Here is a 22,421-nt window from a genome sequence, read left to right as displayed (position 1 = left end):
TCTGCTCAGGTCAGGCCATGATCCTGTGATTCTGGGATCGAACCCCTCATTGGGCTTCTTGCTCAGTGGGGACCCTCATTTGCCCTTTCCCTCTGCCTCTTCCCTCTGCTCATGCTCACTCTCTCTCTCTCAAATAAATAAGTTAAAAAAAAAAAAAACAGAACATCAACAAGAAAACAATGGCTTGAATGACACACTAGACCAGATGGACTTAACAGATATATTCAGAACCTTTCATCCTAAAGCAGCAGAATACACATTCTTTTCCAGTGCACATGGAACATTCTCCAGAATAGATCACATACTGAGTCACAAATCAGGCCTTAACAAGTACAAAAATACAGATCACACCATGCATATTTTCCAATATCAATGCTATGTAACTTGAAGTCAATCACAAGAGAAAATTTGGAAAGACTACAAATACATGGAGGTTAAATAACATGCTATTAAGCAATGAATGGGTTAATCAGGAAATTAAAAAAGAAATAAAATATGTGGAAACAAATTAAAATGAAAACACAATGGTCCAAAACCTTTGGGATGCAGCCAAAGTGATCATAAGAGGGAAACATATAGTAATACAGACCTATCTCAAGAAGCAAGAAAAATATCAAACAACCTAACCTTACACCTAAAGGAACTAGAAAAAAGAACAAAGGAAGCCTAAAGCCAGCAGAAGGTGGGAATTAATTAAGATTAGAGCAGAAGTAAATGACACAGAAACTTTAAAACCCAATAGAACAGATAAATGAAATGAGGAATTGGTTCTTTGGGGAAAAAGTCAATGATATTGATCAACTTCTGGCTCGATTTATGAAGAAAAAAAGATAAAGGACCTGAATAAATAAAATCACCAATGAGAGAGGAGAAATAACAACCAACACCACAGAAATGCAAATAATTATAAAAGAATATTATGAAAAACTGTACACCAACAAATTGGACAACATAGAGGAAATGGATACATTCCTGCAAGCATAGGAATTACCAAAACTGAAACAGGAAGAAATAGAAAATTTGAACGGACTGATAACCAGCAATGAAATCGAATCAGTAATCCAAAAGAATCCCAACAAACAAAAGTCTAGGGCTGGATGGCTTCATAGGCAGATTCTATCAAACATTTAAAGAAGAGTTAATACCTAATTCTTCTCAAACTATTCCAAAAGGAAAAGGAAGAAAAACTTCCAAATTCATTGTATGAAGCCAACATTATTCTGATACCAAAAATGGGTAGACATCCCATGAAAAAGGGCAACTACAGACCAATATTCCTGATGAACAAAGATGTAAAAATCCTCAGTAAAAGGTTAGCAAACTGATTCCAATATTACATTTAAAAAATCATTTACCACGATCAAGTGGGTTTTATTCCTGGGTTGCAAGGGTAGTTCAATATTTGCAAAGCATTTTGATACATCACATATATAAGAGGAAGGACAAGAATCATACGATCATTTCAATAGAAGCAGAAAAAGCATTTCAACATACTACAACTTTCACTCATGGTAAAACCCCTTACTACCTCAATGCAATAAAGGCCATATACGAAAAACCCACAGCTAACATCACCCTCAATGGGGAAAAACTGAGAGCTTCAACACAGGGACGTCCACTCTTAAACACTATTATTCAGCATAGTACTGGAAGTCCTAGCCTCAGCAAACAGAAAACAAAAGGAAATAAAAGGCACCCAAATTGGCAAAGAAGAAGTAAAACTTTGAGTATTTGCCAATGACCTGATCATTTATGATAGAAAGCCCAAGAGACTCCACCAAAAAACTGCTAGAACAGATAAATGAGTTCAAAGTCATAGGATACAAAATCAATGCACAGAAATCTGTGACATTTTTATACAGCGATAATAAAGCAGCAGAAAGAGAAATTAAGAAAACAATTCCATTTACCAAATGGAAGTAAGATACCTAGGAATAAACCTAACCAAAGAGGTGAAAGACCTGTACTCTGAAAACTATTAAGCACTGATGAAGGAAATTGAAGAGGATGCAAAGAAATGGAAAAACATTCCATGCCAATGGAATAGAAGAACAAATGTTGTTAAAAGGCTATATTACACAAAGCAATCTATATATTTAATGCTATCTCTATCAAAACACCAGCATTCTTTCACAGAACTAGAACAAACAATTCTAAAATTTGTATGGAACCACCAAAGACCCATATAGTTGAATCCATCTTGAAAAAGTAAAGCATTGGAGATATTACAATTCTGGACTTCAGAGTCTATTACAAAGCTGTAGTGATCAAACTGTATGGTATCGACACAAAAATAGACACATAGATTAATAGAACAGAGGGGAAACATAGAAACAAGTTAACAACTATATATTCAATTAATCTTCCACAAAGCGGGAAAGAATATCCAATGGGAAAAAGACAGTCTTTTCAGCAAACGGTGTTGGGAAAACTGGACAGCAACACACAAGAGAAAAAACTGGACCGCTTTCTTATACCATACACAAAAACAAATTCAAAATGGACTAAAGACCTAATGTACAAAAGGACACCATAAAAATCCTAGAAGAGAACACAAGTAGTAATCTCTCTGACATTGGCCATGCAACTTCTTTCTAGATATGTGTCCTGAGGCAAGAGAGACAGAAGCAAAAATAAACTATTGGGACTTTATCAAAGTAAAAAGCTTCTGCACAGTGAAGGGAACAATCAATAAAAAAAAATCAATAAAACTAGAAGCAACCTATGGAATGCGAGAAGATATTTGCAAATGGCATATCCAATAAGGGGTAGTATCCAAAATATATAAAGAACTAATAAAACTCAACATCCAAAACCCCAAATATTTCAATTTAAAAATGGGCAGTCAAGAAATGGGCAGAAGTTGGGATGCCTGAGTGGCTCAGTGGGTTAAGCCACTGCCTTCAGCTCAGGTCATGGTCTAGGATCCTGGGATTGAGTCCCGCATCGGGCTTTCTTCTTCCTCCCTCCCTCCCTTCCTTCCTTCCTTCCTTCCTTCCTTCCTTCCTTCCTTCCTTCAAGATTTATTGATTTATTTGTCAGAGAGAGAGCACAAGCAGGGGCAGAAGCAAGCAGAGGGAGAAGCATGTTTCCTGCTGAGCAGGGAGCCTAATGCCGGACTCAATTCCTGGACCCTGGGATCATGACCTGAGCCAAAGGCAGATGCTTAACTGACTGAGCCACCCAGACATCCCAAGAACCATGTATTTCTGTGCCTCTGAGTTACAATTTGTCTACGTCTAATACTATCAGACTATATGTCTAATACTTCCACAGTTGTGAGACAGAAAAGTCCAAGAAGAGATTTGATTAAGTAAATTAATAGAGCTCCATATCGTGGAATACCAGACAACCTTAAAGGAGGTGATTGTTTTATATGGACTCATGTGGAGAGATGCCCATGAGATATGACTAAGTGGAAAAAAAAAAAAGCAAATGACAGAGTAAACATATAGTGTGAGAAAAAGGAAGGCAGGCAGGGAGACATGTGGGAAGGACAGATAGATCCAAGGACCTGCCAGTTCTGCCACCGTCTCATGGTAAGTATGCTGCTGCTCCAAGCTGCAGGGCCCACCTGAATGGAGGAAGGAAGATGCCCAAGTGGAGCCCCTTCTCCCATGCACACCAGGAGCTCCAAGCTGCGGGGCCCACCTGAATGGAGGAAGGAAGATGCCCAAGTGGAGCCCCTTCTCCCATGCACACCAGGAGCTCCGACCCTGCCCTACAGGCCACCCTGCCTGTTCATCCTCATTCCCTCCCACTGCACAGGGCATGACCTCGACTTCATTCCCTCTGAGACTGGCCCACATGGGGACAGTACCTATGCTCAAATACCTAATGGGCTATTGTGGGGGCTGTCTGTCTCTGGGGGGCCAATTTAGGAACACAGTCTTTTCACGTGGTTCCATTTTGCTGGAAATGATGTGCTTCTGAAGACCCTGTGTAATTGAAAACACATTTATCAAGGCTAATTTTCCCCTTAACCGTGTGTGTGTGCATGTGTGTGAGTGTATGTTTTCTTGATGCCCATTCTTTATGGCTCTTGTCGTGCATGTCTACTTTCATACTGTCTTTTCTCTCCTCCATGGTCGTCTCTTTCACCTCACAGACTCTCTGGGATTATAGCATGGCATACGGTGGGAGACGTTGGGAGACGTTTCCTTGGCTTCATAACATTGTAGCACATGTGATTTCAAGCACGGATTCTTCTTTGCGTTTCTCAGCTCTGGCACTAATTCTGCCCCCTGATGAATGTGGTACTCGACTGTGGCACTCCTGTGGAACACGGCTTGCAGTGTGATAAGAATTTTAAAACAGCATAGTCACAGACAAGAAAGAAAGAAAGGGAGAAAGGAAGGAAGGAAGGGAAGAAGGAAGGAAGAAAGAAAAGAAAGGAAGAGAAAGAAAGGAAAGAAAGGAGGAAAGAAAGAAAGGAGGAAAGAAAGAAAGGAAAGAAAAAGATTGAAGGAAGGAAAGGAAGGGAAGGAAGGGAAACAAGGGAAGAAGAAGAAAGAAAGGAAGGAAGGAGGGAGGAAAGAAAAGAAAAAAGAAAGAAAAGAAAGAAGGAAGGAAGAAGGAAGGAAGGAAGGAAGGAAAAACAGAAAGGTTGAAGGAAGGAGAGGAAGGGAAGGAAGGGAGGAAGAAAGAAAAAGAAAGAAAGAAAAAAGGAAGGAAAGAAAGGAAGGAAGGAAGGAAGGAAGAAAAGAAATAAAAACAGAATAGTCAACGCAGACCACTTGCAGGTGAAGATACAGGGTTTAGAAGCCTGGGTTACAAGGTCTGAAACAACCGCAGCAACAATTTGGTTACTGCCTAAATGGCGCCATCGTGTGGCTGTGTTGTGCCATGTGGCCACGTGCCTAAAACGGGTGCCTTTATTTTTTAATTTTTAAAATTTAATTTTATATTTTCAACGTTTCAAGAGTCATTGTTTATGCACCACACCCAGTGCTCAAATCACTGCCACTTTCAACGACGTGGATGGAGCTAGAGGGTGTAATGCTTAAGTGAAATGAGTCAGTCAGAGAAAGACAAATACCATATGATTTCACTCATACGTGGAATTTAAGAAACAAAACAAGCAAAGGGGGAAGAAAGAGAGAGAGAGGCTAACCAAGAAACACTCTGAATTGTAGGGAAGGGGGGTGGGTAATGGATTGAATAGGTGATGGGGATAAAGGAGTACACTTTTGATGAGCACCGGGTGACGTATGGAAATGTTAAATCTGTATATTGTACACATCAAACTAACATAACACTCATTGTTAGCAGACAGGACTTTAAATAAAAACTTAAAAAAATAAGTCCAGAAACATTAAAAAAAATCACTCCCCCAATAACTTTGTTTTATATTTAGAGGGATTTTTAATTTGGAGGGATTCACATGATTTTCAAAAATTGTGCACAAAGTGAATCCTTACGAATTATTCTAGCATTCACTTTTTAAAAATATTTATTTATCTATTTTAGAGGGAGAGAGAGAGAGCACGAGAACTGAGGGAGGAGCAGATGGAGAGGAAGAGAGAGAGAGAGAATCCAGACTCCCTACAGAATGCAGAACCCAATGCGGGGCTTGATCCCAGGATTGGGAGATCATGACCTGAGCCAAAGGCAGAGGCCCAACCGACTGAGCAACCCAGGCACCCCTGCTTTCCCATTTCTTAAAAAACAAACAGTGACATGAAGGACTGTGGACTCTGAGAAACAAATGGAGGGTTTTGGAGGGGAGGGGGCTGGGAGGTTGGGTGAGACTGGTGGTGGGTATTAAGGAGGGCACGTATTGCATGGAACACTGGGTGTGGTGCATAAATAATGAATTCTGCAACACGGAAAAGAAATAAAATGAAAACTAAAAACAACAAACAAACAACGGCAATGGGATTTTGATAGTGATTTTAAGGGCTCTGTAGATCTCTTTGGGGGAGTACTGAAATATTATCAATGTTAAGTCTTCCAAGTCATAAAAAAGGTTTTCCAATTCATGAACATGAGATTTCTTTCTATTTATTTAGGTCTTTAAATTCTTTAGCATGTTTTTTAGTTTTCAGTGTATACGTCTTACACTTTTTTTTGTTTTTTAAGATTTCATTTATTTATTTGTCAGAGAGAGAGAGAGAGAGCAGAAGCAGGAAGAGATGCAGGCAGAGGGAGAAGCAGGATTTTCCTGAGCAGGGGGCACAATGCGGGACTCCATCCCAGGACCCTGGGATCACAACCTGAGCTGAAGGCAGATGCTTAACCGACTGAGCTACCCAGGCGTGCCATGTCTTACACTTCTTACATATTTTCCTATGTATTCTTTTTGATGCTATTATAAGTTGAATTGTTTCCTAAATTTCCTTTTTTGGATTGTTCATTGCAAGTGTATGGCAATACAACAGATTTTTTTAAAAAAGATTTTATTTATTTGACAGACAGAGATCACAAGTAGGCAGAGAGGCAGGCAGAGAGAGAGAGAGAGGGAGGGAAGCAGGCTTCCTGCTGAGCAGAGAGCCCGACGTGGGGCTCTATCTCAGGACCCTAGGATCATTTCCTGAGCCAAAGGCAGAGGCCTTAACCCACTGAGCCACCCAGGTGCCCCAATACAACAGATTTTTATGTCTTTATCCTGTACCTGCAATTTTGCTGAATTCATTAGCTCCAGTAGTGTGTGTGTGTGTGTGTGTGTGTGTGTGTGTGTTTGTTTTATGAATTCTCTAGTAGTTTTTATAATAAGGTCATATCACCTTTAAATAGAGATAAATTTAGTTCTCTTCCCCCCCTCCCCCAGCTTGAATGCTTTTATTTCTTTTTCTGATCTAACTGCCCTGGCTATAAGTTCCAGTACTATGTTGAGTAGCAGTGGTGAGCGTGGGCATCCTTATCATATTTCTGTCCTAAGGGGCAAAGCTTTTAGCTTTTCATCATTAAGTGTGATGTTGGCTGTTTGTTTTTTGTAGATGCCTTAATCATGATGAAGAAGACCCCTCCTTCCTAGCTTGCTGCGTGTTTTTATTATGAAAATTGCTTAGATTTTGTTAAATGTTTTTCCTCCATCAATTGCGATGATTGTAGCTTTTCTTTCATTCTTTCAATGTGGAACAAATCGATTTTTGAATGTTGAACAACCCTTGCTTTCTTTCCTGGGATAAATCTCACCTGGTCATGGTGTATAATCCTTGTAATATGCTTCTGTATGTGGTTTGATGATTTTTGCAGAGGATTTTGTATTTATGTTCATAAGGGATACTGCTCTGTAGTTTTCTTGTGGTGTCTTTATCTGGTTTTGCTATTAGGATAATGCTGACTTCATAGAATGAGTTAGGGATGTTCCTTCTATTTTGGGGAAGAGTTTGAGAAGGATTTGGTGTTAATTTCTCCATAAATGTTTGGTAGTATTCACTATTGAAAACATCTGATCTTGGGCTTTTTTTTGGGGGAAGTTTTGATTATTCTTTACTTGTTATAGGTCTGTTTAGCTTTTTAAAATTTCTTCTTAAGTCAATTTAAGTAGTGTTTCTGTTTCCAGGAATTAGTTTCATCTACATATCAAACTGTTGGCATACAATTTTTTATAGCATTAATTATAATCCTTTTTATTTGTGAAAATTTGGTTGTAATGTCTCTACTTTTATTTCTTTTTAAAAAGTATTTTAATTATTTATTTGAGAGAGAGAGAAAGCACATAAAAGGAGAGGGAAAGGGAGAATCAGACTCCACTGAGCAGGAGCACCTGGGTGGCTCAGTGGGTTAAAGCCTCTCAGGTCATGATTTCAGGGTCCTGGGATCGAGCCCCACATCGGGCTCTCTGCTCAGCAGGGAGCCTGCTTCCCTTCCTCTCTCTCTGCCTGCCACTCTGCCTACTTGTGATCTCTGTCTATCAAATAAATAAATAAATAAATAAATAAAATCTTAAAAAAAAAAAAAGACTCCACTGACCAGCGAGCCCAACGTGGGGCTCAATCCCAGGAGATCAGGACCTGAGCCGAAGGCAGATGCTTACTTAACCAACTAAGACACCCAGGTGCCCCTCTAATTTTATTTCTGATTGTAGTAATTTGTCTTCTTTTTTCTTGATCACTGTAGCTAAGGATTTGTCAATAGTGTTGATCTTTTAAAATAAACAACTTTTAATTCTGCTGAGTTTCCCGATTGTTTCTTATTCTCTCTCTTTTTTATGTCTCACTCTGATCTTTCTTGTTTTCTCCCTTCTGTTAGCTTTGGATTTCATTTGCTTTTCTTTTTCTAGTTTCTTAAAGTGGCAAGTTAGGTAATTGATTTGAGATTTTTCTTTTTATTAATGTAGGTGTTTATAGCTCTGCATTTCTCTCTCGACACTGCTTTCAATGCGTTCTGTTAAGTTTTGGTGTGTTGTATTATTTTCATTTGTTCAGTTTCCATGTATTTGTGAATTTTCCAGTTTTCCTTTTGTTATTGATCTTTAAATTCATGCCATTGTGTTTGGAGAAAGTATTTTGTTTGATCTCAATCTTTTTAAATGTATTGAGACTTGTTTTATAGCCTCCACATATGGTGTAATCTGGAGGATGTTTTACGTGCTCTTGAAAAGAATGTGTATTCTGCTGTTTTGGTTGAAGTGTCTGATGTTTGCTGGTCTCATTGGTTAAGTCCTCTATTTTCTTATTGATCTTCTGTCTGAATTTTCCATCCATTATTGATGTTGGGATAGCAAATCTCTAACTATTTTTGTAAAACTACCTATTTCTCCCTTCAATTTTGTCAATTTTGGTCTCATATATTATGGGGCTCTTTTAGGTACATATATTTATAATTGTTATATAATCTCTAGAAATTTTTCCTTTTCATCAACATGAAATTTCCTTCTTTATCTCTTATAGCAATTTTGACTTAAAAAGTTTTTGTTTTGTTTGCTTATGAGATGCAGATAAAAAAACAGTTTTTAAAGGGAAATTTGTAGCTGGAAATGCTTATTAGGAACAGAAGAAATATTTCAAAGCAATAATCTAAACTTCCACCATAAGAAACTAGAAAAAGTAGAGGAAACAAAACTCAAAGTCAGCAGAAAGAATGAAAGAAAAGTTTATAGTGGTAATACACTGAATAGGAAACAGAGGAAGTAGAGAAAATTAATGAAACCAAAAGCCAGTTCTTGATAACATTAAAAAAAACTGACAAAGCTTAGCCAGCTTAACCCAGAAAAATGAGAGAAGACACAAACTGGCAAAATCAGTAATGAAAGAGAGATATCTATAACTACCAACCTTACAGAAATAAAAAGAATTTTATAGGAATACTATAAACTTTATGCTAACAAATTAGACCCCTAAGATGAAATAGAGAATTCCTAGAAAGACACAAATTACTAAAACTGAATCAGCAATATGGATGGACCCAGAGGGGATTATACTAAGTGAAATAAGTCAGAGAATGACAAATACTGTATGTTTTCAAGTATATGTGGAATCTAAAAAAAAAAAAAAAAAGAACAAAGACTCTTAAATACAGAGAACAAATGGATGGTTGCAGAGAGGAGGTGGTGGTGGGGAATGGGTGAACTAAATAAAGGGAATTAACAGTATACTTATGGGGTGCCTGGGTGACCCAGTCATTAAGTGTCTGCCTTCAGCTCAGGTCATGATCCCATGGTCCTGGGATCGAGCCCTACATCAGGATTCCTGGTTGGCAGGAAGCCTGATTCTCCTTTTCCCTCTCCTCCTGTTTGTGTTCCCACTCTAGCTATATCTCTCTCTGTCAAATAAATACATAAAATCTTAAAAAAAAAGAGTACACTTATATAATGAGTGCTGAGTAATGAATAGAAATGTTGAGTCATTATATTGTGCACCTGAAACTAATATAACAATGTATGTTAATTATGCTTCAACAAAAAAATTGGCAAGAAAAAATAAAGTGCCAAACCAAAAATAAAAACCAATAAAGTTGGAGGACATATAATTCCTTATTTTATTTTATTAATTTAATTTAATTTCATCATGATAAATGTATTCTTTAATCCCCATCCCCTATCTCCCTGCACCCACCTCTGTCCAGACAAACCATCAGTTTGTTCTCTGTAGTTAAGACTATTTCTTGGTTTGTCTCTCATATTTCCCTTGCTCATTTGTTTTGTTTCTTAAATCTCACCTGTAAGATCACATGGTATTTGTCTTTCTCTGATTGACTTATTTCTTTCTCCTAGCTCTACCAATTTTGTTGCAAATGGCAGAATTTTACTTTTTATGGCTGAATAATATTCCATTGTATATATATATACCTCATCTTTTTTATCCATTCATCTATGGACACTTGGGATGCTTCCATAGTTTGGCTATTGTGAATAACGCTGCTATAAACATAGGGGTGCATGTATCTCTTTGAATGAGTACTTTTGTATTTTTTTTTTGAATAAATACCCAGTAGAGGGATTCTTGGATCATAGGGTAGTTCTATTTTTAAGTTTGTGAGGAAGCTCCATACAGTTTTCCACAATGGCCGTGCCAGTTTGCATTCCCAGCAACAGTGCAAGAGGGTTCCTTTTTCTCCACATCCTTGCCAACACTTGTTTCTTGTGTTTTTGACTTTAGCCATTGTGACAGGTGTGAGGTGATAGCTCATTGTGGTTCTGATTTGCATTTCCCTGATGATGAGTGATGGTAAGCATTTTTCATGTGTCCCTTGGTCAATAGGATGTATTCTTTGAGAAATACCTGTTCATGTCATCTGCCCATTTTCATTTGATTATTTATATTTTGGGTGTTGAGTTATATCAATTCTTTTTGTTTTGGATACTAACCCCTTATTGGATATGTCATTTGTAAATATCTCCTCCCATTCAGTAGGCTGCCTTTTAGTTTTGTTGATTGTATACTTTGCTGGGTAAAGCTTTTTATTTTGATGGAGTCCCAATAGTTTATTTTTGCTTTCATTTCCCTTTCCTTATCTAGAAAAATGTCGCTATGGCTGATGTCAGAGAGTTTACTGCCTGTGTTCTCTTCTAGGATTTTTATGGTTTCAAGTCTCTCATTTAGGTCTTTAATCCATTTTGAGTTTATTTTTGTATGTGATAGAAGAAAGTGGTCCAGTTTCATTCTTCTGCATGTGGCTGTCCAGTTTTCCCAAAACCATTTGTTGAAGAGACTGTCTTTTTCCCATTGGATATTCTTTCCTCCTTTGTCAAAGATTAATTGGCCATGTAATTGTGGGTTTATTTCTGGGTTTTCTGTTCTATACCACTGATCTATGTGCCTATTTTTGTGCCACTGCCTGTGGGGACTCACAGGATAGATAAAACCTGACCTGTATATGCCTCCCTAGATGAGACTAATTGGAAAGCAAAGGAGGAGTGCCCGAAATGCTGGGCCTTTTCTCAAGTTTCTTGGCTGAATGTGGCCAGATTCTTACTGGGGCTCAAGGGTGTCATCCAGGTAGGAAATGCTGAAATGCAGACACCTGTAGAGGTCAGTACTTCATGAACTCCTTGCCTGGCATGTGGTATATTAATTAAATTCACAATAAAAGCAGAGACAGAGCTTAGCTCAAGGCCTTTTGACACTAGAGCATTTGGCCCTCAGGCCTCTCCTTTCTCCTACTAAGGTATTGGGAGTAATCCTTTCATTCACCCTCTCAGGGTTTGCTGGCCAAACCAGACACTACCATACTGTTTTTTCTTTTTCTTTTTCTTTTTTTTAAAGGATTTTATTTATTTATTTGACACAGAGAGAGATCACAAGTAGGCAGAGAGGCAGGCAGAGAGAAAGGGGGAAGCAGGCTCCTCACTGAGCAGAGAACCCGATGCAGGCCTTCATCCCAGGACCCTGAGATCATGACCCCAGTAGCAGGCAGAGACCCAACCTATTGAGCTACCCAGATGCCCACTACCAAACTGTTTTAATTACTATTGCTTTGTTATGTTATATAACAAATCTGGAGTTGTGAGACCACCAGTTTTGTTTTTCTTTTTCAAGATTGCTTGGCTATTTGGGGTCTTTTATACTTCCCTATTTTAAAACTACAAAGCTCCAGTAATCAAGATAATTTGGTAGTGGTATAAGAAAAGATACACAGGCTTATGGAACAGAATTGAGAAGCCAAGAAATAAACCCTTACATTTATGGTTAATTGATTTTGAACAAAGGTGCCAATACAATTCAATGGGGGTAAAGGATAGTTTTTTCAATAAATGCTGCTAGTACACTTGGATAGCCACATGCAAAAAAGATGAATTTGGCCAATTACCTCACATAATATATAAAAATTAATTCAACATGGATCATATAACTACATGTAAGAGCTAAAACTACAAAATTCCTAGAATTTTATAATTCTTAAAACAAAAACATAAGAGGAAACTTTGAAACCTTATGTGTAGGAAAAAACCTTCACTCTTCCCCGTGCATGTTTCTCCATTGCTCTCACGTGACCCCAAAGTCACACTTGTGACTCCTGATGTGTGTGGGTTTTCTCAACACCAAGCAATTTGTGACCCCATCTGGGGTTCCTGTAATTTAATTCCATTCTGACGTTTCCTACCTGGAGATAGAGTCAGATCCCACAGGTTAAGTGCTCAGTCCCCCAAGACCACCCCTCACTTTAGACGCTAATTGCAAGTAATAAGTCTCCAGGTTACCCCACAACTCTTGTCCAACTTGGCTATAAATAACAGGTTCTCATACCTCCTTCCTCTTTGATTTATTTGCTACAGCAGCTCACTGAACTCAGTGAAACACTAATGTTTACTGGTTTATTACATAACAAAGGCTATGCTAAAGGATATGGATGAATTGCAAGATAAAGTGATACATTGGGCAAGGTCTGGAAGGTCCTAATGGCAGAAGCTTCTGTCCTCATAGTCGTGGATCACAGCACTCTCCTAGTACGTGGATGTGTTCGCTGAACTCAAAGCTCTCCAGACCCCCACTATAGTCATTTTATGGAGTTTTCCTTACATGGCAAAATAAAGTTTTTTTAAAAGATTTTATTTATTGGGACGCCTGAGTGGCTCAGTGGGTTAAGCCTCTGCCTTCGGCTCAGGTCATGGTCTCAGGGTCCTGGGATCAAGCCCCACATCAGGCTCTCTGCTCAGCGAGGAACCTGCTTCCTCCTCTCTCTCTACCTGCCTCTCTGCCTACTTGTGATCTCTGTCTGTCAAGTAAATAAATAAAAAAATATAAAAAAAAGGATTTTATTTATTTATTCATGAGAGAAAGAGAGAGAGGGGCAAAGGTAGAAGCAGGGAGCCCGATGTAGGACTCGATCCAAGGACCCGGGGATTATGACCTGAACCAAAGGCAGATGCTTAAACATCAGAGCCACCCAGGCTCCCCACGGCATGATAAATTATTAACTCCATTTCCAGCTCCTCTTTCCTCTCTGGAGAAATATGAACTATAAAAGTTCTCCTGGTGAAGTCTCCGATGGGTATGAGGAACATGTTGTTGGAAACTGGAAGAATACCAAGTGACAAAGAACTTGGCCACATTGTGTTCCCATGTGTTGTAAAAAGTGGAAATTTTAAGGGATAAACCTGGATATTTAGTTGAAAGTATTTCTAGGAAAAATATTGAAGGCATGGCTTGCATTCTCCTGACAGCTTATAGTAAAATGTGAGAGGAGAGAAATAACTGGAAAAGGAATTACCAAGCAAAAAGGAAGCAAAGTGAAGATTTTGAAAAATTCTCAGTTAATCCATATTTGCAAAAAATGAGGTGTTCTCGAGGGAGGACACCATAGGTGTGTGGCTGGACAACCTCCACTAAAGAGGTCATGGGTGTGCGACATGTGGTTCCAATCAACCATCCCAGCAGAAGCACTGTGGCTTGGACTGAGCGGGGACAGAGGTGGGATGAAATGAAGAAAGCCTGTCAGACCTCTGGAATTTCAGAGGCAGGATATAGGATGACATAGCAGTCTGGAGATGAATGCACATCATCCTTTGGTAACAGGGAAAAAGGACCCCAAACGTGGCTGCCATGGCCACCATGGGTTTAAAGGATGCATGCCCAGCCAGCGAGACTGTCTCCTTCTTGGTTCCAGAGGGTTTGGGGCTGCAGCTCAGGGCTGTGAAGAAGCAGGACCAGAACCTTGGATGGTCTGGAGGACAGAACATTTGAGCCAATGAGGATTGTTTTCTAACCTTGAAATCTAACAGAATTTTCCACAAAAGCCTCTTCAGATTAGCTGCTTGTATTCATGTTTGTGAACGTGTTCTGTAGAAGTTTTGCAGGCTGAAGAATAAAGAGGCTAGTGCTGACATTGATATAATAAACTAAATCAGTAAATCACTTACAAATCTAATGGAATCTGCTTTGCTAAGTCTTGGGCTTGCTTAGGACCCATCATCCTTCTTCTTGACCATATCTTCTTTTTGGAATGAAGATGTCTATCCTATGTCTATCTCACCATTGTATTTTGTAAGCAGATAACTTGTTCAGGTTCATGGTTTCACCACCATAGTGGAATTTTGCCTCAGGATGAACCATCCCTCTAATCTCACCTCTACCTGACTTCGATGCTATTTAGATGGTATTTTGGACTTAAAGTTGTTGCTGGAAGAGGTTGAGTCTTTTGTGGTTGTTAGGATAAGGCAAATGAATGTATTTTGCATGTGTGGGTCTGAATTTTGGAAGAACCAGAGGACGGAGTGCTATAGGTTAAACTGCGTCCTTGCACAATTCACAAGTTGAAGTTCTAACCCTGAGTACCTCAGAATGTGAATGTATTTGGAGCCAGAGTTTTTAAAGAGGTAATTAAGGTTAAATGAGGTCATTGGGGTGGGTTCTAATCCAGGATGACTTTTTAAAAAAGATTTTATTTATATATTTTTAAAAATATTATTTATTTATTTATTTGATAGAGATCACAAGTAGGCAGAGAGGCAGGCAGAGAGAGAGGAGGAAGCAGGCTCTCTGATGAGTGGAGAGCCCAATGTGGGGCTCGATCCCAGGACCCTGAGATCATGACCCGAGCCAAAGGCAGAGGCTTAACCCACTGAGCCACCCAGGCGCCCCTATTTATATTATTTTAGGGAGAACACCAGTCAGGGGAGGAGCAGAATGGGAGGGAAAGAAGGGGAAAGAATCTCAAGCAGACTCCATGTGGAGCATGGGGCCAGATGTGGGGTTCAACCTCACAACACTGACATCAAGACCTGAGCTGAAACCAAGTCCCACACTCAATGACCGAGCCACCCAGGCACCCCCAATATGACTTGTTCTTTTAAGAGGTGGAGGCTAGGCTAGGACACCCACAGAAGAAAGGACCATGTGAGGATACAGTGGGCAGACAGCCATCTACAAGCCAAGGAGAGAGGCTTCAGAAGAAATCCACTCTGCTGACACTTTGATCTCTGAATTGTGAGCATATAAATTTCCGTTTAAGCCAAAAAGCAGTAATGAAATATTAATATGTGCTACCGCATAGATGAACCTCTACCATATAGATGAACCTCAAACACAATGTTCTAAGTGAAAGAAACAAGACACAGAAGAGCACATATTGTAACAGTTTGTTTATAGGAAATGTCCAGAAAAAGCAAATTTATAGAGACAAAGAGAACAGTAGTGTTTGCCTGTGAGTAAGAATGGGGAGTGACTGCAAACAGGCACAAGTTTTCTTTTTGGGTTAGCAGAAATGTTATAAAAATTAGATTTTGGTGGAATTTTTGTAAAGTTACTAAAAATTCTTGAAGTGTAATCTTAATATAGGTGAATTTTATGGTGTGTAAATTATATCTCAATAAAGCTGTTTGAAAACCTAATGGTTGAAAAGTTATTCATTATGATATTCGTTGGATCACAGAAACATGATTATGTTTTACTTTAATGTGCCTATACTTAAGATTTATTTCTTCAATAGAGTAGTGGGTTACCTTTAAACCCACTACTAAAATTATCATTTTAGTAAAATTATCATTTTACTAAAATGATAATTTTATTCATATTGTGGTGGTATCATGAATTTTTCTCTTATTTCACTTTAAAAAGGGTTTTGAAGCACAATAGGCTGATTAAACATCGGGAGGGTGAGAAGTCAATATTGTCAAAATATTCTGCTTAAAAATGATAGTCTCCAACTCCTGGATTTTAGGACCATTTGTGTATCTCATTAATGTACAGCCTTTTAGATATTGGTTATACAAAATCTTATTTCCTTCTGCTTGCTGAGAGCAGTACAGACTGTAATAACTACTTTGAATATTTAATTTATTTATTTGAGAGAGAGCAAAAGGGGGAGGAGCAGCCGAGAAAGACGAGAAAGCAGGCTTCCCGCTGAGCAGGGAACCCAATATGGGGCTTGATCCCAGGACCCTGGGATCATGACCTGAACTGAAGTCATATGCTTAACCAACTAAGCCACCCAGGCATCCCTGTAATAACTACTTTGAAAAACTACCTGCCCTAGTAAAATGATTAATAATTTAATTATTAATAATTAATAATCCACTACGTGATAATGATCCAAATGAAGGCAAAAGATTAAAAACAACAATGACGAAGTGGGGTTAATTATGAGAACATCAAAAACTCTGCCGTAGTCTAAATATTCTAATGTGTTCACCACTGTACTAATCATAGTAACTTGAATCAGAATGTCTGTAGGGAGTTAAATTTGGAGGTCCACCCTGAATTGCCAGGTCATCTCTCTTACCCCACAGACATAGACTTATTGGAAAAGAATGACACAAAGGCCCACAGGATCTGTTAACGTGCAGAAAACAAATATTAAAATGACGGTAGAGGATGACCTTGAAAACAGGAATCCAATTTTAGGTCCCAGATATACCGTTCTGGTTTTCTCAAAAGACATTAAGTTGCTACCTCTAAGTTCTGATTTTTTTTTTTAATCTAATGGATTCTTTTTTTCCCCAATGAGATATAAATGACATGTCACATTATATTAGTTTCAGATGTACAACGTAATGATTTGATATTTGGGGATATTGCAAGATGATCACCACAGAAAGCCTAATTAATATCTGTCTCTATACAGAGTAACAGAACTTTTTTTCTCATGAAACAACTTCTAAGACTTAATTGCTTAGCAACCTTCAAATATGCAATGCAGCATCATTAACCACAGTCACTAGCCTGTACACCCCATCTCCATGACTTATTAATTTCTTAACTGGAAGTTGGTGACTTTTGGCTTCTCTCAACCATTTGCCCACCCCCACGTTCCATCTCCTGTAACTAACAATCTATTCTCAGTATCTATGATCTTGGTGTTTTTACACTTTATTTTTAATTTTTTTAAATTTTACATTCCAAATGTGAGATCCTATACTCTCACTGACTTATTTCATTTAGCATAATGCCCTTAAGGTCCATCCATGTCACAAATGATAGGATTTTATTATTTTTTTATGGCTGAAAAATATTCCATTGTGTGTAGATACCTATTTTCTTTTTTTTTTTTTAAGGGGGGGATTTTTTTTTTAATTAAAAAAATTTTTTTTCTTTGTCAGAGAGAGAGCGAGCACAACAGGGGGAGTGGCAGGCAAAGGCAGAGGGAGAAGCAGGTTCCCCACTGAGTAAGGAGCCTGAAGCAAGACTCCATCTCAGGACCCTGAGATCATGACCTGAGCCGAAGGCAGACGCTTAACTGACTGAGCCACCCAGGCGTCCTGTAGATACCTGTTTTCTTTATTCAATCATCCACTGTTTGGGTTTTTTCCGTATCTTGGCTATTATAAGTAATGCTGCAGAAAACATGGGGGTGTATAAATCTTTTCAAATTAGTGTTCTTGTTTTCTTCAGGTAAATACCCAGAAGTGGCATTGGATCATATGGCTGTTTTAATTATAATTTTTAAAATTAAATTAAAATAGTTTCCATAGTGAATGTGCCAATTTATATTTCCAGGAACAGTGCACAGTACTGCTCCTGTACAAGGTTCCCTTCTGTCCTCATCCTTGCCAACACTTAGTATTTCTTGCCTTTTGATTCCAGCCATTCTAACCCACAGAGCCACCCAGGTGCCCCAATTCCAGCCATTCTAATAGGTGTGATTTGATAGCTCATTGTAGTTTTGATTTGCATTTCCCTGATGATTAGTGACTTTGAACATGTTTTTACATACCTGTTGGCCATCTTTGTCTTTTTTTGAAAAATGTCTATTCAGATCTTCTGTCCATTTTTTAATTGGATTTTTTTGACTGTTGAGTTGTATGAGTTCTTCATATATTTTGGATATTAACCTCTTATCAGATATATGATTTACAAATATTTTCAACCATTCAGTTTGTTGCCTTTTCATTTTGATGTTTCCTTTGCTGTGCAAAAGTTTTCTATTTTGATATAATCTCACTTGCGTACTTTTGCTGGTCATCCAAAGAATCATTGCCAAGACTGACGTCAAGAAGCTTACCACCTATGTTTTCTTTTTTTTTTTTTTTTATATAATTTTATTTTTTATAAACATATATATATATATATATATATATATATATATATATATTTTTTTTTTTTTTTCCCCCCAGGGGTACAGGTCTGTGAATCTCCACGTTTACAAACTTCACAGCACTCACCATAGACCACCTATGTTTTCTTCTAGAAGTTCTGAGGTTTAAGGTTTTTAATGCATTTTGAGATAATATTTGTGTATGGTGTAAGAAAGGGGTCCAGTTCCATTCTTTTGCATCTGGCTACCCAGTTTTCCCAACACCAGGTCCTTTGTTGTAAATTAATTGGCCCTATAGGCATGGGTTTATTTTTGGGCTCTCCATCTGTTCTTTGACTTGTCTCTCTTATGCCAATACCACACTATTCTGATTACTAAAGCTTTGTAATAATGCAGTTAGAAATCAGGGAGCATTATGCCTCCAGCTTTTTTCTTTCTCAGGATTGCCTTGGCTCTTTGGGGTCTATAAGTTCTGATTTTATAAAAGGTATCTAGAATCCTTGCCTCCTAGGAAAGGGGAGGGAGAGACAAGAAGGAATACCTGGAGAGTAAAATTCTAGAGAAAGGAGAGACGGTAGATTGGCGACTGCGATCTGGCATCTCAGCCCTAGCCAGTTCCCTCTTGGGGTCCTCCCGCCTCCTGAACATTCAGGGGGTTGTACCATCCCTCAGGATCTGGGCAGCACAGGCTCTGAGGGGCTTGGCCTCTGGGTAAGCCAGAGAGGAAGTACAGATGGTGGGCCCCGATGCTGACTCTGAATCTCTTGCTTGGGGTGGGCACTCCTGAGCCTGGAGCGATTCTTGGGCTCTGGAACCGTGGTACTATACCATCTCCTAACGGAGCAGCAGGCTGGTGGCGTGAAGGGCGGCTGTGGCCGCCATGAGCTACTCTACCTCGTGCCAACACCTTCCATGGGAAGCAGGGGTTGGGAAGCGCCCCGGGTGCGTGCACCCTTTCCTCGCGCAGTACTCACGCGCCCCTTTCTTCGCTCACGCGTTCCAAGCGTGCGTCATAGGCGGCACACCTAACAGTGCGCGCTTTGCCTGGGGCCCCTTTGGCAGCTAACGGAAACCTTTCTGAGCCACTGACTCCATTTGAAGGACGCGACCTTGCAGAACTGCTCCTTATGGGCAGTTACCTGAGCCGGCCTCGCCCTCGGCTGGCAGCCTCTCCTTTGCTGGGTGGGGAGCAGCCCGAGGCAACTGAGAGCCTTGGGCCCGGGCCCGCGCACCCCGCCCACGGTGTTCCCCGGGCTGGCCGGGTTCACTCGGCGGCGTCGACCCTGGACGTAGCTCGCAGGCTGTCATACGAGGATCTTGTGGCTTCACCACGTCGGCGGCGGCGGCGACACCGTCGGCGGTTTGCCATAACCCATCGGCGGCAATATCCAATCCAGCAGGCCCGGTGTTTATTTCTGGGGGTCTTTTCCTCTGTGCCCCCGACCAGCCACCCGAAGCCAGCGCTGTCTGCTTGCAGCTCCAAGATGTTCTGCGCCTCCGTAATCCTGAAGATGGTGTCCGCTAAGGGCAAACTGACGCTCCGTTTGGCTCTGAAGCAGACGGTCATCTGTATGTGGTCCTCACTTTCTGGTCACTTCCCAAATCTGTGCGTAAGGGAGACCTTGGTGAGGGCCCTCGAAGAGAACCACCAGGTGAGCACCACGGCCGAGAAGGAGCTGGCCTCCCTGGCCGAGAGCAGGGAGGGGCTGGCCAAGTCAGAGGAAGGACACCCAGTCCCCGAGAAGCAGGATAATCTGAGAAGGGGTGCCGAGAGCAGCCAGAGTGTGCCGTCTGCATTCAGACGGCTGATGGTCAACGGAGTCCTCTCTTCCTTCGTGCCCAGGCCTGGGCCTTTGAAGAGAGACTTCTGCTCCACGAGCTTAGAAGATGGCCTGATTAAGAAATCCCACACCTGCTTTTTGAGCTCATGCAGCAAACGCAATGCCATCACCAGTTCTTACAGTTCCACTCGAGGTGTCCCGCCGCAGAGATGCTGCCGATGCGCCACTGGGATCTGGGGAGCAGCCTCCTCCCAGCCCCAGCCGCCCACGAAGAAAGCCAGCGAGGAGAGCTGCCATTCTAGCTCTTCAGCCTCAGTAGAACCACAAAGGAAGATCAGGAATGAAAAGGCTGCCGAGGGAGAGGATGGGCAGAAGCAAAGTTTGAGCAATCACTCACCTCCCCCTGACGGTTCCAGGCCCCGGAAGCGCAAGATTCCTCTACTGCGGTCGTCGAGGCGAAATGACCCACTGATCCTGCCTCCACCGCTCCAGCTAGGCTATCGAGTCACCGCTGAAGACCTTGACTTAGAGAAGAGAGCTGCGATCCAGTGGATCAATAAGGTGTTGGAAGGGTAAGACCGAGGTCGCCTCTGACTATGGCGCCCTTGAGCCTTCCTGTTTGTCTGCGCTCCTCCTCCCCGCCCCCAGCACGAATGAAGAGCGGGAGAGCTTCTGGCAGGTGCAGAACTCACCAGGCCAGGGGGCCTTCCCATGGTGGGATGGCGGGGCACCTCCATGGGCTGTTTTTCTTGGTTCTCCCTAAACTTCTGCCTTGTTTGGCTTGGCTGTAAAAAATTGATCCTTTCCCCCTGGCTCACCAGAGTCTGTTCCTCAGTACTTCGTGCTGGACCTTACTGGTTCTTTGGAGGAGAATTGTAGGAAACCACCCAAGTTCAGCTATGCCCAGGGCACTGTACCTCTGGGTCCAATACACCCATCAATAAGTTAGTTGTTTCCATAGAGACAATGTTCCATTCCCATCGTCATTCTGCCAGATGGTGTCCCTAGAAATTGGGCGGCTGGAGCTTGTTAGGCTGGTCCACCCAGGGGTCAGGACCCCTCAACAGAAGAGGGAAGCTTTGGACTAGTTTATCTTCGGGCAGGATGCAGGCAAGACACCCACTGCTGCCACAACTGCCCTTTCCCTCCTTCCCCATTTGCTTAATTAGACCCTTGTCAGTCTTTCTCCTTTCTACATGTGAATGCTTGGTGCTGCATGAACATTCAGGAAATGAACAAAGTTGTATGTGTCACACACATATATAGTCATATGTATTTATATGTCATGTATAGTCATGTATATACATAGTCATATATGTATTATATATTATGTGTATATGTATTATCTATTATATAACATAATGTACATGTAATATGTAGTATATATGCTACATATGTATAATGGATATGAATAATGTATATGTGTATATAACACAATACATATGTATAATACAGGTGTACATAATACATAATTATAATGTATATCAGTATATTATACACATGTGTGTAATATATGATATGTATAATAATGCATATACATATATGTAACATATAATATGTACAATATATTACATATAGACTATAAAATGTGTATTATATTACATATAACGATAGATATTGAATATATATGTGGTGTTTGTTAATTTGCCGAATGTTCCATGTCTTTGCTCTTTGAACCTAGTGGAGGAAAAATCTATTTGTGTAAGTAGTTTTTCTACTGTGTCAGGTTTTTCTGTGGCTCAGCTGATGGGAAAGTAGCACCACTTTTTGCCTCTAGTTGCTGATTCCTGATTTTTGTGTTCAAGTCCATGGGAAGGCAGTCCACACGCTAGCCTTTTCCCACTTCTGCTTCTCACCTGTCTACCTGACATCACCATGGGCTGTATCATGCCTAGTATATGTTAGGAAATGATGTGTGACAATGAAGTCTTTATTTAATTCCTAAATTTGCTGCAATTTTAGACTTACAGGACAGTTTACACAGATAGTAGAATCTCCGTCTAGTCTTCATTGAGCTTCTCCTAATGTTACCATCTTACCAAACAATTACCGAAGCCAGGAAACTAACAATGATATGACGCTATTAGATGAACTTCAGACTTTAATTGGATTTTCCTTTCTAGTGAAGTTTTCTTTCTATTCTGGTATCAATCCAGAATCCCATGTTGCATTTAGTTGTCATGTCCCCTTAGTCGCCTCCAAACTGACCATTTCTGTCTTAATGCCTTGTGTAGCCTTGATATGTCTGAAGAATACTGATGAGGTATTTTGTAGTTCCCCTGG

The 22,421-nt window shown here is 40.2% G+C and overlaps 1 protein-coding gene across 1 annotated transcript in view; it reads left to right on the top strand.

The window, feature by feature from the left end:
• The first annotated feature begins 11,311 nt into the window (after positions 1-11,311).
• LOC116860692 (nuclear envelope pore membrane protein POM 121-like) overlaps positions 11,312-22,421 on the top strand; it is a 29,699-nt gene continuing 18,589 nt past the window's right edge. Inside the window, exons 1-2 of the mRNA XM_032846864.1 lie at positions 11,312-11,384; positions 19,390-20,710. Coding sequence (XP_032702755.1) covers positions 11,312-11,384; positions 19,390-20,710 — 1,394 coding nt within the window. The remainder of the gene's footprint in view (positions 11,385-19,389; positions 20,711-22,421) is intronic.

Source organism: Lontra canadensis, unplaced genomic scaffold (assembly GCF_010015895.1).
Source record: "Lontra canadensis isolate GAN:19392208 unplaced genomic scaffold, GSC_riverotter_1.0 scaffold181, whole genome shotgun sequence".
Classification (NCBI taxonomy): Eukaryota; Metazoa; Chordata; class Mammalia; order Carnivora; family Mustelidae; genus Lontra; species Lontra canadensis.
Note: the sequence above shows the minus strand (reverse complement) of the source record. Positions and strands in the feature narration are given on the sequence as shown.